Genomic DNA, 16,812 nt, shown 5'->3' with positions numbered 1-16,812 from the left:
ATGTACTAGGATTGCCTCCATGTCGTCGACGGTTCCGCTCCAACCAAATGGTATGGACTGTGGCTTGAAAAGCAAGGCGTAAGAGAAAACAAACAGTGCCCTTAACATTCGTACCCGAGAGGAGGATCAAGAGCTGCGAGAGTTGAGTTGAGTAAAATTGAGGGCAGAGGGAACGAGCCATAGCCTGCCAAACACGTGAAGTGTATCCACAGTCAAAAAACAAGTGAGAAACTGTCTCCAGCGGGGCACTGCAGAGGCCACAAGAAGGGTTCAGACCCCAATTCCACTGCAGCATGCGATCCCCGGTATTGAGTCTCTGACGGATCGCTAGCCATAAAATAAAAGAGTGCTTTGGTATAGAGTATTGAAAAAACACTCTTATACCAACCCACTTGTGACCCTTCACGGCGAAGCTGTAGCCAAGTCTTAGTGGTGGAGAACTGAGAATCATAGGAATTGTCTGACCGCCGCCAAAGAGCAATGTCGGTGTGTTCACATGGACCACGAGCCTGTAATGCAGTTATTTCTGATTCAACCTAGGTCAACATGACAGATCGCCGACGACGGACTGAGTGGTCCTGCAGGACCTCTGCAACTGTTGCCTGCGAAGTGATTCCAAGATCAATGAAACCTCCTCCCCCAAGCAGAGGAAAAAGGCAACCGAGGGAAGACCAATTATCATGCCAAAAAGAAGTAAGCATACCATCACCAACTTCCACTTTATGAAATTCTTTTGCAAGCGCCCTATACTTGAGTAGTTTTTTCCACATCCAAGAGCCCCTGGTGGTAGACTCTTTTACTGACCAAAAAGAAGCCCCTCTTAACAGCTCACACTGAATCCAATTAACCCAAAGAGAGCATGTGGCCGAGACTATACGCCAAATCAGTTTGAAACAGCTAACTTTGTTGTCCTCAACAAGCGACCTCAACCCAAGACCACCTTCCTCCTTAGGCATACAAACATCTACCCACGCAAGTTTATTTTTCTTAGCATCAAGCTCTGGACCGGACCAAAGGAAAGCATTGCAAAGCCGTTCTATCTCCTGGACGCATGCACTCGGTAACCTGAAAGCAGAAACCCAGAAGTTGGTTAGACTTGCAATCACTGAACGAAGCAGTTGCAACCTCCCCGCAAAAGAGAGGAATCGATTCTTCCATGAGCCAATGCGACTACAGATCTTTTCGATGAGTGGAGCACAGTCATGGACCGTCATTCGTTGGGTGAGCAGGGGCAGCCCTAAATAACGAACAGGCAGAGAACCAGAAGCAAACGGGAAGCGGACAAGGATGTCCTCCCTAGTGCGACCAGTAACCCCTGCTAAAAACAGAGTCGATTTCTCCAAACTGATTGACAAACCCGAGATTGCAGCAAAGTCCCTAAAGACCTCTAGAATACCTTCCATAGAAGAAGCTTTCCCATCAGAAAACACCATGATATCATCCGCAAAACAAAGGTGGGTAAGGTTTAGACTACGACAACGGGGATGATAGCCAAACTTACGCGCAGCTGCATCACGGTCAAGCATAGCAGACAACACGTTCATACAAATGACAAAGAGGTAGGGAGACAATGAACAACCTTGACGCAACCCTCGCTCACTATTAAAAAAACCCGTGGACTCTCCATTCACCTGAACCGAGAAAGCTGCTGTAGACACACAAAGGTGAATCCAGTGAATGAACTCATCCGGCAAACCAAGAGCGGATAATACATTTAAGAGAAATGGCCACTGCACCAAGTCAAAAGCCTTTGAAATATCTATCTTCATCGCACATCTGGAGGAAACTTCCTCCTTATGATAGTCCTTGACAAGTTCTGTAGCAAGAAGTAAATTCTCCATGAGTAAGCGGTCCTTTATGAAAGCAGATTGGTTCGGATAGTCTTGAGACGGTTCGCCAAAAGCTTGGAGATAATCTTATATAAGACATTACAGCAGGAGATTGGTCTGTAATCCTTCATTGCACAAGCCGAAGTGGTTTTTGGTATAAGAGCCAGGATTGTAGCGTTAACACCCTTTGGCAAAAAACCAAATGCAAAAAAAGATTGGACAGCCTTTGTGAGATCCGAACCAAGGATAGACCAAGTACTTTTGAAAAACTCCACCGTGAAACCATCTGGACCCGGAGATTTGTTTAAAGGCATGGAGAAGAGAACTTGTTTCACCTCCAGTGCTGAAACCTCTTGAAGAAGTCGGCTTTGCTGATCCGCAGAACATCGAAAAGGTAACAGAACCCTTAAATCTGCAACAGAGATACCAGTGAACTCAACTGGTTTATGCGTTAGCAAATGTGTAAAAAACCGAATCCCTTCAGCCTTAATATCATCCATAGCAGTTAGACAATTACCATTAGGGTCGACAATCTCATGAATCGAGTTCTGCGACTGGCGCTCTGTGATGGCATTGTAAAAAACTCTGTTATTCTTGTCTCCCACATTCAACCAGTGAAGTTTAGAGCGTTGCTTGAGAAATCGCTCCTCCAAACCTGCAACCCGCTCCCAACGAGCATGAGCCGCTGCTTCCTCCGCCACATCCTGAGGCGTAGGATGCAGGTGAGACGCTAGTTGTTTTGCACAAAGATCCTCATAAGCAACCATTGCTCGCCGAGAAATATCAGCCAGTGTGTTGCGACTTTGCTCTCGTAGAACAGGCTTTAACTGCTTTAGCTTCTTGCTTAGAAAGAACAAAGAAGACGTAGAAAGATAGAGAGCTGGAGTAGTCTGCCAATAGTCTGCAACACTCGGTAGGAACTCTGGTTGCGAAGCCATGAGATTAGTAAACTTAAAAGGTCCCTTCTTCTGCTGCATTTCAGAATCAAAGTAAATCTTGCCACGGAGATGATCAGAGCATCCCCCAGCCTCCACCAAATAGTAAGAATGTGGAAAGGATTGAGACCAGTCCACATTATGAAGAACTCTGTCTAGCTTCTTACAAATAAGACCATTCTCTTGATTATTACTCCAGGTAAACAAAGGACCCAAAGCTCGCAACTCCAATAAAGAACAATAACGTACCACGTCTTGAAAATCACGCATCCCAGAGGTTAACAACGGAGTGGAGACAGCATTCGAATGCTCCTCAATGTCCAGAGTTTCGTTGAAATCACCAAACAGAGCCCACGGCTTACCCTGAAAAGAGGCTAAGTCATGCTGCCTCCGAATATCAGCCCAAAGCGCTTTCCTTTCCGCTGCAGTATTATACGCATATATACAAGAGCACCAAATCTCATCCACACCACCACTCATCTGAACAGAACAAGTGATCATCTGCCCACTCTTGAATACAACCTGAACCTTTGTTTGCGGGTTTGACACAAACCAAATCCTTCCCAACCAACTGAAACCATAGTTAGACACAAGGTGCCAATCACCAAAAACCTTTTTCATTACACGATCCACATTTTGCTCTTGAACCTTCGTTTCCAAAAGACAACCAAACTGAAAACCATTCTTCCTTACCCACTTCTTGACAACATCCTGTTTATTTGACTTATTAAAACCCCGAATATNCCTTAATATCATCCATAGCAGTTAGACAATTACCATTAGGGTCGACAATCTCATGAATCGAGTTCTGCGACTGGCGCTCTGTGATGGCATTGTAAAAAACTCTGTTATTCTTGTCTCCCACATTCAACCAGTGAAGTTTAGAGCGTTGCTTGAGAAATCGCTCCTCCAAACCTGTAACCCGCTCCCAACGAGCATGAGCCGCTGCTTCCTCCGCCACATCCTAAGGCGTAGGATGCAGGTGAGACGCTGGTTGTTTTGCACAAAGATCCTCATAAGCAACCATTGCTCGCCGAGAAATATCAGCCAGTGTGTTGCGACTTTGCTCTCGTAGAACATGCTTTAACTGCTTTAGCTTCTTGCTTAGAAAGAACAAAGAAGACGTAGAAAGATAGAGAGCTGGAGTAGTCTGCCAATAGTCTGCAACACTCGGTAGGAACTCTGGTTGCGAAGCCATGAGATTAGTAAACTTAAAAGGTCCCTTCTTCTGCTGCATTTCAGAATCAAAGTAAATCTTGCCACGGAGATGATCAGAGCATCCCCCAGCCTCCACCAAATAGTAAGAATGTGGAAAGGATTGAGACCAGTCCACATTATGAAGAACTCTGTCTAGATTCTTACAAATAAGACCATTCTCTTGATTATTACTCCAGGTAAACAAAGGACCCAAAGCTCGCAACTCCAATAAAGAACAATAACGTACCACGTCTTGAAAATCACGCATCCCAGAGGTTAACAACGGAGTGGAGACAGCATTCGAATGCTCCTCAATGTCCATAGTTTCGTTGAAATCACCAAACAGAGCCCACGGCTTACCCTGAAAAGAGGCTAAGTCATGCTGCCTCCGAATATCAGCCCAAAGCGCTTTCCTTTCTGCTGCAGTATTATACGCATATATACAAGAGCACCAAATCTCATCTACACCACCACTCATCTGAACAGAAGAAGTGATCATCTGCCCACTCTTGAAAACAACCTGAACCTTTGTTTGCGGGTTTGACACAAACCAAATCCTTCCCAACCGACTGAAACCATAGTTAGACACAAGGTGCCAATCACCAAAAACCTTTTTCATTACACGATCCACATTTTGCTCTTGAACCTTCGTTTCCAAAAGACAACCAAACTGAAAACCATTCTTCCTTACCCACTTCTTGACAACATCCTGTTTATTTGACTTATTAAAACCCCGAATATTCCAGAAAAATCCCGACATTAACGGTTGCGAGAAGAGTTCTTTCTGCCAAAACTTCGAGGACCAGCGTCCTTGGTTTTTTTAGATGAGTCAGACAAAAACTTATGAGCATCCTTTGAATTCCTCGGCTGCTGCACACGAAGAGTAACAGGATCCTTAGGCACTGACAGCTGGCGAACTGACTCAAAGACAGACTTATTTCCTGTTGCAGAGACAGGAGGAGCTCCAAATTTCTCAACTGCAGCAAGCACGGCATCAGGTTCAATCTCCCCTTCCTCAGTATCTCCCAAAGTAGCGAACCGGGAAGGAGAAGCAATTTGAACCGCACCATAAACTATTTTTTTTTTCATTGCTTGTGAGTTTTTACCACCCGAAGTAGTAACTTCTGTCCACTCCTCTGCAGTCCCCGAACCCTCCTTCTCAGTAACCAGTGGAACAGAAGATGCATCAGAGCTGGGATCCGTAACGTGCCCCGCACACTTCACCGCTGGCAGAGTAGTGTCCGCCAGAGGCATAGTTTGCTCAGGCAGAGTAGTGTCCTCTCCTTCCGCAGGCATGGTGTGTTCTACAGGCTTAGGTTGCTCCACCACTGGCGTGGTGATCGACACATTAACGCAAACAGTAACAGCCGCTTCCGTCAAAACAGGTTGAACGGAGACAGGGAACGAAGATGCAGTTGCTAGCTTTGCCAAACAGCCGTCAACAGAGTGGCCCCACTTCCGGCAGAAACCACAACGATTAGGCAGCCAAGGGTATTCATATTGCACACAGGCTTCAACTCCACGCACTGAAAAATAGTACGTTTTTGGTAGCTCGTGCATAAGATCCACTTCCACAAAAATCTTAGCATCATCAAAATTAGTAACTAGCTCAGTGTCCGGGTGCAATCTCTTAGGGTCACCCACCGGACTTGCAAGAAAGCTAAGCCCCTCCCAGGTGAACATTGAATGCGGAACATTCTTGATTGTAACCCACAAAGGCATTGTGCGAATCTCTGGTTGGGCCTCCTCTGCTATCGGAGACCACTTCGAAACCATCATTGGCAAAGCACAGATGTTCCACATACCCCTACGGAGTGCTCGCAGGCGAGCAGACGCATTACGGATACGGAACTTGACTGTTGTTTCATTGACTGCATAGACATCGATCTTAATGTTTTTATCCCCCAAATTCCAGATCTTGTTTACAATAACATGGATCTTGGCTACATGAGGCGCTTCAGACGGAAACCTACCAATGAGAAAATCCTCCCACAAAGGCACCGAATCCTTGAGAATAGCATCTGGAACAGCGACCGTGGTCTTTCCATCTACCATCGAAACTTCAAAATCAAACTTCGTGAGGCTTGGCTTACTTCCTACGACATTAGCATAAGATTTAGGAGTCGTAGCCTCCTTCTACGGACTGGAAACAGTATTCGAAACCCCGACAGTACCCTCCACCATCATGAGAAACTCCGACGGCCAACTGCCGAGACGCTGTGGAACGTGCAGCGCACGACAAAACCCTAATCGCCTTCAAAATCGCACCCTTGCTTACATATCTTTTTTTCCCAAAAATAAAAATAAAAAACAAGAAAAAAAAAAGGAAAAAAAATATTCATCTACTTCATCAGGGTGTATAAAATTCTGTCATCATCATTCATTACGTCTTGTTGAAAGTTTAGCATATATATATATAACTGGAAAATGACACATCATGTGCGACGTGGAAGAAAGTTACGTACAGGGCTAGGAGGAAGCGTTTTCTTGTAGATCACTCTAGTGGATAATTAATAGGGAATAAAACATTGCAACTTTTTTTTGATTTATTTATCTGGAAATATTATTTTGACCCTGATAGACATATTCTGGAAAAATAGAGCAGCAGTTTTATTAACAAGACAAGGTGGCGTATATTGTAAAAGAAAAGAAGATAGTTCATAACAGTTGATGCGCCAAAACAATTCTATAATTGATAATGGAAGAAATGGTTGTTCATGTGTAGGAAAGATGGAGAAATTAAATTTTTTTTTTTAAACCTTTGATTAAGAAGTAACAGTAATTGAACTTTAATAGTCGATGTTTATTGACCCATAGAACTTTAATACGGCGTGTTTCCTTTTTTTTTGTTACAATTATTGAAAAACTAAATTTGTAATAGCATGTAAAGGAAACCAAAGAGTCACGCACTACTTAAACTTCACAACGGTCGATTTACAGCCGAGTCAAGACGGCGTTTCAAAAAGCAGTCAGATTAGTAAATGACTCAAGTATGGGAAATTGTAAACAAATAAATTCCCACAAAGGTCCTTTTTTTGAAACCCTAAGACATTCAGAGTATAAGAGTTGGATCTGCTTTGATCTCATATTTCGATATTGTTTAGCAGCATTTTTCAAATTTACTAGAGTACGTGGTAGAATGCGGATCTTTATCAAGACTGTCAATGGGAAAACAACGATCAAAGTAGAGGACGTCGATAGCTCCAAACCCATCGACCTCAACATCGACGAAGAACCGACTCGTCGAAATATTCCACCGAACGTTCGTCATGGGAAAGTCGTGCAGCGTTTTGAAAAAACTCGGGATGGAAAAACAACGATCTACTTAGAGGTCGATAGCTCCAAAACTATCGACCTCAAGATTGACGAAAACCCGACCCGTCGAAATAATGGACCGGACCTTCGTCGTCACGGTGAAGGCATGCATATTTTTGTAAAGACTTTGACAGGAAAGACCATAGACTTAGAGGTGGAACACTCTGACACTATTGATAATATCAAGGCCAAGATCCAGGATAAAGAAGGCATTCCACCGGACCAACAGATGCTAATCTTTGCCGGGAGGCAGCTTGAAGATGGTCGCATTTTAGCGGATTACAATATCCAGAAGCAGTCGACCTTTCACTTGGTACTCCGTCTATAAGACTTGGCGGCAAATTTGGAGTTTTATATTCGTATTTCTATTTTCTTGGTAGTAAAGTCAGTGTTTTAATAAATTCAAGATATCTTGTATATTGTTTTTGCTTATTTTCTCTCTTTTTAAATAAATTAATCAATAGTCGTTGGATCTTTCTGGTTTATGCGTCACTAACTCACTTCCATTGTTTGTTTTGCGACTGGTTAAAAATAATGGTTAGGATTTATTCCCTTTATTTTTCTTTGCATGGTCATAGAAGCAAACCCGTAGAACCGACGTCGATGATCTTTTCTTCTCGCCATGAAGACAACTAATTATCTTTACCATTTTCGGACACTTACGTCTCAAAAACTTGGCAGTCTATCGGATGAGTCAAAGATGCTTAATACTATTATATACAGGAAGCCTGTAGTTCCACTTGAAGAAACAAAATTTGGTCCTCATAGAAATAAAGTCAAGATGTTTTGTATCTTTTTCTTATTCTCTTTTTAATCAAGACATTTTGATTAACTTCTCATTCCCAATTTTCTAAAGATACCATATATACTCTATATATAGAAAAACCTTTTCATCATTTTCTTAGTCATATAGGAAAATTTTATTCCAGCTAAAATTTTGAAAATACATTTTTTTCAATACTAGTTAGTGTAAACATATTAATATAATTAGTATATTGTTAAATTTAAAATTTGTTGTGGCTTCCAACTTAAAAACCGATTGACAATCAGTGGATTGACCATCCCATCACATTTTCTAATATGAGATCTTTCTTTACACGCCCCCTTGAGATAATGCTCTTTTCTTTAGCTAACTCAATAGAATTAGGCTTTCCTTTGGGCCATCAATTAATAGGGTGATCAGGTCACTTTTCCGAATGGATTAATTAACGGACCAACGTGTGTAAGTTCTGATACGATATTAAATTAGAGTTTGATGTGGACTTATAACTCAAAACCAATTGACAACAAATAGATTGGCTCTAATCTCTTATATATTATTTAAGTTCCATCACTTTTTCCAATGTGGCATCTTTTTCCACATATATTTTCATTTAAACTACAATCTATACTATGAAAGATGGCCAAGTCTTTCCATTTGAGTGACACGTCAGCAGTGGAGAGGGTGCCACATGTCTATGCTCATTAAAAGCAAACAGACCTAAACTAAAAGGAATATGAAACATCTTCCATGTATTTTATTCTTTTTTCTATATCACAAAAACTGTTTTAATACTTACATAAAAAAAATTAGAGAATCTTAGAACATATTCCAAAAAAGTATATGCATCACCAAAAGACAAAAGGGCATCAGGAGTGAATCAAATAGCCACTTTTTCCTCTTGGCATAAACCATGAATGTATGGACATAAGGTTTATGCGTTGCAATTTTGTCAATAGTTTGAAGAGTTGCAGCAGTAATCGAGATATTTGTTAATATTGTAAAGAAATTCAAGAAAGTTTGTCCCTAAAGAAATAAATTTTTATATATAAAGAAGATTGGGGTTTTGTTCACTATCAAATGGAAAATAATTGAATAAAACTGTAAAATGTTGGTTTAGAAAAATACAGAGACAAAGAGGAATGGATAAAATTCTTATTAAAAAAAAATTATAGCGTTATATTCAAGAAATTGAAAAGCTAATATGAAAGGAAGATGTCTATCTTAATTATATCTATTAAAGACTTAGCCAAACTGTAATTCTTGATAAATAAAAAATATTTAACATAAAATTTGAATTCATTAACAATCCAAGATTCTTTTGTTTTACTTGAATAACAGAAAACTTTTAATGACTTTATAAAACTCTTAATCCAATAACACTAGATTTATCAAGATTTTAGATAACTTTTTACAAATCCACAACCAATAACACCAAATTTTTAAAGAGTTTTTAAAAGTCTTGATTGAATAACAACATATTTTATCTAATTTTTAAAGTCATTAAAGTTCTTTCTAAATCCTAAACCAATACCTTCTCGAGTGTTTCATCTATACTATTAAAAGAGAAGCATTTTTAATAAAAAGACATAAGGTTAGAGATTATTACAATGAAATGCCACTCAAATAATAATAAGGATATGTATAATCCTTAAAGCCAAACAGAAATAATTAATGAGGAACTACATAACCAAACAAATATTATATGTGATACGTTTAGCCAAAAACTCAGAACCAAACAGATTGATATTTAAGTGTAGTAGCCAAACAAATATTAAATGATTATTAACACATAAAAATCGGAAATAAAAAAAATGGTAACACAATATTCGTTTGTATATGCCATTAAATCTAAACAAATCTATCCACGTAAATTAGGTACTACACTTAAAGAAAATAAAATCAACCCACGTAATTAGCACATCATACTTTATTTCTTTCTTTATAACATTACAATTATTTTGCTAATATTAGGAAAATTCAATCTCTTCTACAAAAAATATATATATGCGACTTCTTTTGTTGTATAAATATTGCAGTAATCTAAATCATTTTCAACTCAACAAAAACTCTCAAATCTATTTTACGCTAAAACCAAATTTTTTTTTTTGTCAAACAACCAAAACCTATTAGCTTCTTGTGTTGTTTGTTAAATCTTTTTTTCCATGTTGTTATATGCATGTTAACATGTTCCGTTTAATCTATGTCTCTCTTCTAGATTTTTATTTAAATAAACTAACAACTACAATGTGTTTATGTAGGTTTTACAGTAAACGTAGCTGGAGAAGCCTAAGGAGCCATCTCCTAATTTAAGATCATAACTTTAAACTTTTTTATACAGAGGTTATAACATATGCTGATTTTTAGGGTGGTCTCAGTTTTCTAAGTATAGGTTTAAGAGCATGAAGGGATGAATTATTTTTAAATAAGACAATGAATTCTGAAAGTATTCCAGAACCGGTATGAGTTATCATTTTCTATATTATTCTGTTTTTGTTTTTTGATTAAATAGTTTCAGTTCAATTTATAAAGCAACTGAGCGTGCATATGCTTATGTTTCTTTGCTTCCTAATATGATAAACAAGTTATAAGTGTAAAGGTTATTAACACAACAATACAATAGATATCTTATGTTTTTGTGACAATTGGTTATTTATTTCTAAATTATTAGCCATTTAGTCATTTACATTTTGTTGTCAGTAATGTTATTTTATGGTATAAACGGAGATTAAATGGCTACTAAACCTAAAAATTATGTAGAAAGCCAACTCAACATAAGACAAGGATCACACAAGAAGCAAGTTTGAAACCATTTTAAAATAGCTTGAAATCTATTCAAAAACACACATAACCCTCGATTGGTGGCTTTTAAGGTTTTAAAAGTATTTAAAAGTCTTATAAATATTTTATTTGCCAATCAAGCTTTTCTGATTTTTTTAATTTTTAAAGTTTCAACAGTCACATATTTTTATAGGTTATTTGTAAATTTGTGGAAATAAACAAAATATAATTAACCAGTTTTTTTTAATCCAGTTTCATATCTCACGAGTTTAATATAAATTTAACCAGTCACCAATCCGTTTCACATTCTATTCGGATCTATGGTCGTGTGAAATCTAATTTTATGTGAAACTTTTATTATTTCAAACATTGATATATTGGATGAAATTAAACCAATATAAGTTTAAACTATAAATACTATTACCAATAATTATATCAATATAACATCGCACAAACATAATATATTACAAAGTTCAAAGAAAAATTAGTTTTGAAATCAACCCCGCACGTATGTGCGGGTCTGAATCTAGTAGTATATAATTGAGAAGCTTAAGTATAAATATATCTAATTACTTAAGTTTTTTTTAATGAATTAATGTAAAATTTATTCAACCAAAAACCTATTTTTTACAAAATATGCATCCTTAGATCCACTTTTCATTTGAAATATTTTTTTAGAAGTTTTAGACAAGAATCGTAGAACGTTTAAATCTCTCAAAACAAAATTGTTCATGCATGTATCTAATAATTCAATTACAAAATGAGAAAACCTATGTGAAGTAATCAACTTCAGAATTAGATTTTTCAAGATTTTCACAATTAAAAAATAAAATAAAAATAAACTCTATGTAAAGAAAAAAAATTAGTAAGAAAATTGTTTAAAAAACAGTAAATCATCTAGTATAATTATTTTAGCTATCACACTAGTTAGTTTTGATGCGAGAGAACAGAGTAAAGAAAAACATGACTTCACATTACTTTGAAGTTTTAGATCTACAAATGAACGAAAATGTTTGTAACAAATGAATATAATCAATATCCATATGTATTATATAGTGTAATACATTCAAATCAAGGTATCTGAAATAACTTGTTAATACTGTATGGGGCAACCACTAGTATTAAGAAAAAAAAATTGATTAAGAAATAACAGTAATGGAACTTTAATAAATGTTTGTTGACAAAGAACTTTATAATACGACGTGTTTATTCTTTTACAATTATTGAAAAACGAAATTTGTAAAGGAAACCAAAGAGTCATGCACTACTTAATTGGTTTCTTCACGACGGTCGATTACAGCCGACTAGCCGAGTACTCAAAACGACGTTTTCAAAAAGCCGTCAAAATAATAAATGAAATAGTATCGGAAATTGTTAAACAAAATAAATTCCCACAAAGATCTAGTATAAGACATTCAGAATATAAGAGTTGGATGCTTTAGTCTCATATTTCGATATTGTTTAAAACTTTTCAAATTCTTTGGAGTACTTCGTGGTCGAAAATGCAGATTTCTATCAAGACTGTCAATGGGAAAACAACGATCAATCTAGAGGTCGATAGCTCTAAACCCATCGACCTCAAAATCGACGAAGAAGCTGCCCCAACCCACCGAAATATTCGACCGACCGTTCGTCATAGTACAGTCATGCGGCGTTTTGAAGATCCTCGAGATGGAAAAACAACGATCAACTTCGAAGTCGATAGCTCCAAAACTGTCGACCTCATGATCCACGAAGATCCGACGACCCGTCAAAATACTGGACCGGACCTTCGTCATTGTGAATTCATGTATATTTTTATAAAGACTGTGGCAGGAAAGAGCTTCCCCTTGAGTGTGGAAAACTGCGACACGATTGAAAACGTCAAGGCCAAGATCCAGAAGAAAGAAGGCATCCCAGTGAGCCAGCAGACGCTGTTGTTTAAAACCAAGCAACTCGATGATGATCTCAGAGTAGACGACTACAGCATCCAAAACGACTCGATCCTTCACTTGATATGTCACTAAGACTTGGCGACTAATTTGGGATTTCATATTCGTATTTCTCCTTTTTCTTGTAAAAGAATATATGCCATTATATGGATTTTTAATCATTTCAAGATGTTTAGTATCTTGTTTTTTTTAAAAAAAATTCTCTTTTTAATCAAGACATTTGAGCAACTTCTCCTTTCCAATTTTCTAAATATACCATATTATATTCTATAGAAAAGAAAACCCTTCTAGTTAGCCATATAGGAAAATTTTGTTGGAAATACATATCTTGTTGACTATTTTCAGTACTAATTAGTGTAAACATATAACTTACTATTACCAATTCATCTACAATACAACTTGGCTATCACGCTTGTTAGTTTTGATGCGAGAGAACGGAGCAGCGGAAAACATGACATCACATTATTTTAAAGTTTTAGAACTAGAAAGGAACGAAAATGTTTGTAACAAATGAACATAATCAACATCCATGTGTGTTATATAGTGTAATACATTCAACTCAAGAAATCTGAAATAACTTATTGATACTGTATGGGCCAACCACTAGAGAATCTGACATGTGCCCACCGTTCCAAATTAAATTTGCAAATTGGTTGTAAGTGTTTTCTGTGAGGTGAAGTGAATCCCAAAATATATAATCTTTAGGGTTTTCACACAGTTTATATTCTTTCACAATTCTCTTCCCTCCACAGCTGAATACTCCTCTCAACTTCCCAGTCCCACAACATGCTTCTTCCCCTTCTTTAAACCCTTTTATTTATCACAAAAAGGGTATTGAGTTATGAACATATATTATAATGGGCCATTTAAAGAAGAGCCAACAGAATTCACAAAGAGCCCACTTACCAAATTTAGAAGGGTTTTGCATTCTCAGTCTAAGGCTCTTTTTCATGTCAAAGAGGGAGAACTTGAAGCCCTTCACTTGTCTTTGCATCTTAAACAGGAGATTACTCAGAGCTTTGTTATGCATGTTTGCTAATCTTGAAGCATCTCTTAAGCAAGAATCACTCTTTGGTTGTAGTATCCGTAAAGCCGGAAAACAACCCAAGTCCGGCACATTCAAGAACCCAAATTTACGTCCTCCAATCTTGTATATATCCTGTTACAAAACAATTTAAGGAATAAATGAATGCAAAAAGAAATAAGGTTTATATTATGACGATGATGATGATGATGTTGATGATGATGATGATGATGATGATGATGAACTTACATGAATGAATGTAGTCAGATTACCAATGACAATGTCAACATGTTGAGACATTGAAATGGAAAGAGATTGATTGGTCAGGAAAAGGCTTGAGTAGTCATTGCTCCCAACGCTTATCAAATAGACAGCTCTTGAGATTCTCTTCTTGCTTTCTTCTTTACCAAATCTTGTCCTCCACAATCTCCCCACTTTCTTGTAGTGATCCAATTGTGTTCTCAAATTTATCACCTTACAATTATTAGGAATTGGTCACCACGTTGTACAACATGGAATAATACATCTTACCTAACCTTAATCTTTCAAAAACCTAATTGTCCTAAACAAGTAAGTGGGTACTACATTTTCTCTAATTAAATAATGTTAAAAAGGAATAATGCTTATATATTATATATTTATATCTAAATAAAGCATGTAAAAGACGATACAAAATAAATCGTCGGTAGGACCAAAAAAAAAACATTATAAAGAAGATTGTTCAATTAATTTAGCCACGATAATCGGGTCAAAACTCAACATCTCCATATGCAATCATTTAATCAACATATTCACTTATATAAAAATGAACTTCAATCAAATTTATAGACCATATAATCAATCAAATGATATAATCTATTTATTCGATTCACTGCAAATATACAAAAAAAACATAAGAGAATTAGAATAGAATAAAAAGATTAGTGAGATAATTAACGTACCGAACCTTGGAACGTTTCTACAAGAGCACCAGCACCAGCAGACGCAAAGTTGACGCCGTAAAGCTTCTTTTGACTATTTCCCGGTTCCAAAAACGGCGGAATTAACGGCAAATTCGCATATTCCGCTATCATTAATGTATACATTTTAATCAATACTATATTTATATTTAAATAAGACCACGAGCTAGCTATTATAAGAATAATATATACCGATGAAGTCGGAGATGAGACGACCGTCGGAGAATCTTCCGGTGGGGAGGCCAAAGAATGATTGACCATAAGGTGGAAAATTAGCTTGGTCAAGTGTTGTGGTGTTTATGTAATTGTTGTTTCCCGCATCCAAGAAAGAGTCTCCGAAGAGGAACAAGGCCGTCACATTATTGTCACCGTCGTGAGAATTTTTCGCTCCGACGAGAAAGATAACGTTAAAAGAGAAGAGAATTAAGAAGATGAAGGAGAAGGAGAAGGAGAAGGAGATAGTTCTTCTTCTTCTGACTATCTCCATTAATGTTGACTCTCTCATTCACCACAAAATTCTAAGACTCGTGTTGTGTGTGTACTTAACCATATATAGACCAAATCATTTGCTTTTCTATCTAACTTATAGACATGTCGATTGTCGACAAGACTATGTATCAATTTATAATATAAAAACGTGTGTCCACACTTATGTAAAAGCCCTATACTATACAAAGACTTTATATATAAAAAGTCAAATGTTTAAATTTGTTTTATTATTCTTAACGGTGAGATAATTACTTTCTTCACAATAGGAGCAAAACCAAATTTTGTGTCATACGTTTAACTCTTATAACTCATGCATGCACCTTTAATGTTTAATTTGGATTACATTTTATTAGTAGCACTATAACTAACTAACAACAGTAATCATAGAAAAAGATTATTTATTTGATTAGTGAACACAAATAAAGCGTTAAAATGGTACAGCTTTGAATTTTTACCAATCACAAAAATTTTACCAAAACTCTCAGTTTTTTTGTACAACTTTTTTTACAGCTTTACACTATTCTGTAACAGTTTACAGTTTTTTATGTACAACTTTGTTTATATTACCAATCAGGTTCAATTTTTTAAAAACAGTAATAGAAAAGAAAGTTAGTTTCTTTTTGTCTCCTGCAATTTGTTAGAAAAAAAAATAAACCTTCTGGTACAAAAATGAAAAAGATAAACAAATCTCACTCTTTTTGATTTGAAAATTCACTATTTTTATTCACCTACAAGCCTTATAAATAAAGATCTATGTGTGTGTACATATTTCAGTAAAATTGTGTACTTATATATACAGATGAGTGAAAACGACCTAAAGATGGAGAATTGTCCAGAAGAGTTATTAATTTACTCTCTTCTTTATATTTATTTCTTCTCTTATCAAAAAGGGTGACGAGAAAGGTACAAACTCACCAGTTACCACTTGCAAAAAGAAAGTTCAACTTTTAGATTCTTCTGTCGTTTAACGTTGTCGTTTGGCTTCTTTTTCCTTTAGATTCATTGTACGACAAAATAACCAAAGTGGCTCATTTCTCTAGGCAAACCACTTTGATGATGTACCATCGCCTTTTATCTCAATCTCATCACAAAATTTACGATAACCGATCCTTAAACTTCGTCCGGTTTGGTCCCTCAAACTAAGTTTGTGATTGCCATTTCTCACAAACTCTCTTTAAGTAGCACAGAAGATTATTTGATTAAACAGAGATCAGAGGTTCAAACATGATATGATGACGAACTTTAAAGAAGTTTTGGGGTGTACAAAGTAACACAAACGAATTCAAAGATTCACTGAATAGTTCAGAATATTATAAAACAAAAACTACCACAACACAACCCCTAATTAAGTTCTACTTAACTTCATCACACCCACAAGATAGAGAGGCTCTTGGCTCTTGCAATGCAAACTAGCTTTCAGACAGCAACTCCTGAGAGAGACAGAGACAGCAGAAGATTAGAAAGTTTTGGAAGTTGATAACGATGCGGGAAACTCACTAACATGCAGCTTTATATACATGAGAATGGATCTCTTCAGAAGACTCCTCCAATCATGGAATGAATCTCATCGATGCTCCACAGATCCATAGGGT

At 36.8% G+C, this 16,812-nt stretch overlaps 3 protein-coding genes across 6 annotated transcripts in view; 1 reads left to right on the top strand and 2 right to left on the bottom strand.

Annotated features, from left to right (window-relative positions):
* Positions 7,101–12,823, top strand: LOC104744157 (polyubiquitin-like). The gene is made up of 3 exons (XM_010465169.1): positions 7,101–7,600; positions 12,307–12,383; positions 12,642–12,823. Exons 1-3 carry the CDS (start codon positions 7,101–7,103, stop codon positions 12,821–12,823), a joined length of 759 nt encoding a protein of 252 aa, XP_010463471.1.
* On the bottom strand, positions 13,186–15,329 carry LOC104742914 (GDSL esterase/lipase 5-like). Its single transcript, XM_010463999.2, has 5 exons — positions 14,924–15,329; positions 14,714–14,838; positions 14,022–14,246; positions 13,655–13,907; positions 13,186–13,558 (listed from the first exon to the last, which is right to left on the bottom strand). Exons 1-5 carry the CDS (start codon positions 15,234–15,236, stop codon positions 13,308–13,310), a joined length of 1,167 nt encoding a protein of 388 aa, XP_010462301.1. The 5' UTR covers positions 15,237–15,329; the 3' UTR covers positions 13,186–13,307.
* Positions 16,400–16,812, bottom strand: part of LOC104742913 (ethylene-responsive transcription factor RAP2-12-like) — a 6,483-nt gene continuing 6,070 nt past the window's right edge. Inside the window, exons 3-4 of one of the 4 annotated variants that reach the window (XM_019236295.1) lie at positions 16,738–16,783; positions 16,400–16,650 (exon numbers count right to left, since the gene is read on the bottom strand). In XM_019236295.1, coding sequence (XP_019091840.1) covers positions 16,754–16,783 — 30 coding nt within the window. In that variant the 3' untranslated portion in view covers positions 16,400–16,650; positions 16,738–16,753. The other 3 variants (XM_010463997.2, XM_019236294.1, XM_010463996.2) reach the window with 3 other exon arrangements.

Source organism: Camelina sativa, chromosome 14, assembly GCF_000633955.1.
Source record: "Camelina sativa cultivar DH55 chromosome 14, Cs, whole genome shotgun sequence".
Taxonomy (NCBI): Eukaryota; Viridiplantae; Streptophyta; class Magnoliopsida; order Brassicales; family Brassicaceae; genus Camelina; species Camelina sativa.
This window is presented reverse-complemented; position numbering and strand designations above follow the sequence as displayed.

What these genes read in the sequence shown, in the direction of transcription:
- LOC104744157 (XM_010465169.1), top strand. Translation starts at nt 7,101, where the DNA reads ATGCGGATCTTTATCAAGACTGTCAATGGGAAAACAACGATCAAAGTA. An exon ending in TTTCACTTGGTACTCCGTCT is followed by an intron (nt 7,601 to 12,306) that starts ATAAGACTTGGC and finishes TCTTTGGAGTAC; the next exon opens with TTCGTGGTCGAAAATGCAGA. An exon ending in TCTAGAGGTCGATAGCTCTA is followed by an intron (nt 12,384 to 12,641) that starts AACCCATCGACC and finishes CAGGAAAGAGCT; the next exon opens with TCCCCTTGAGTGTGGAAAAC.
- LOC104742914 (XM_010463999.2), bottom strand. Translation starts at nt 15,236, where the DNA reads ATGAGAGAGTCAACATTAATGGAGATAGTCAGAAGAAGAAGAACTATC. An exon ending in TCTCATCTCCGACTTCATCG is followed by an intron (nt 14,839 to 14,923) that starts GTATATATTATT and finishes CATTAATGATAG; the next exon opens with CGGAATATGCGAATTTGCCG. An exon ending in TAGAAACGTTCCAAGGTTCG is followed by an intron (nt 14,247 to 14,713) that starts GTACGTTAATTA and finishes AATAATTGTAAG; the next exon opens with GTGATAAATTTGAGAACACA.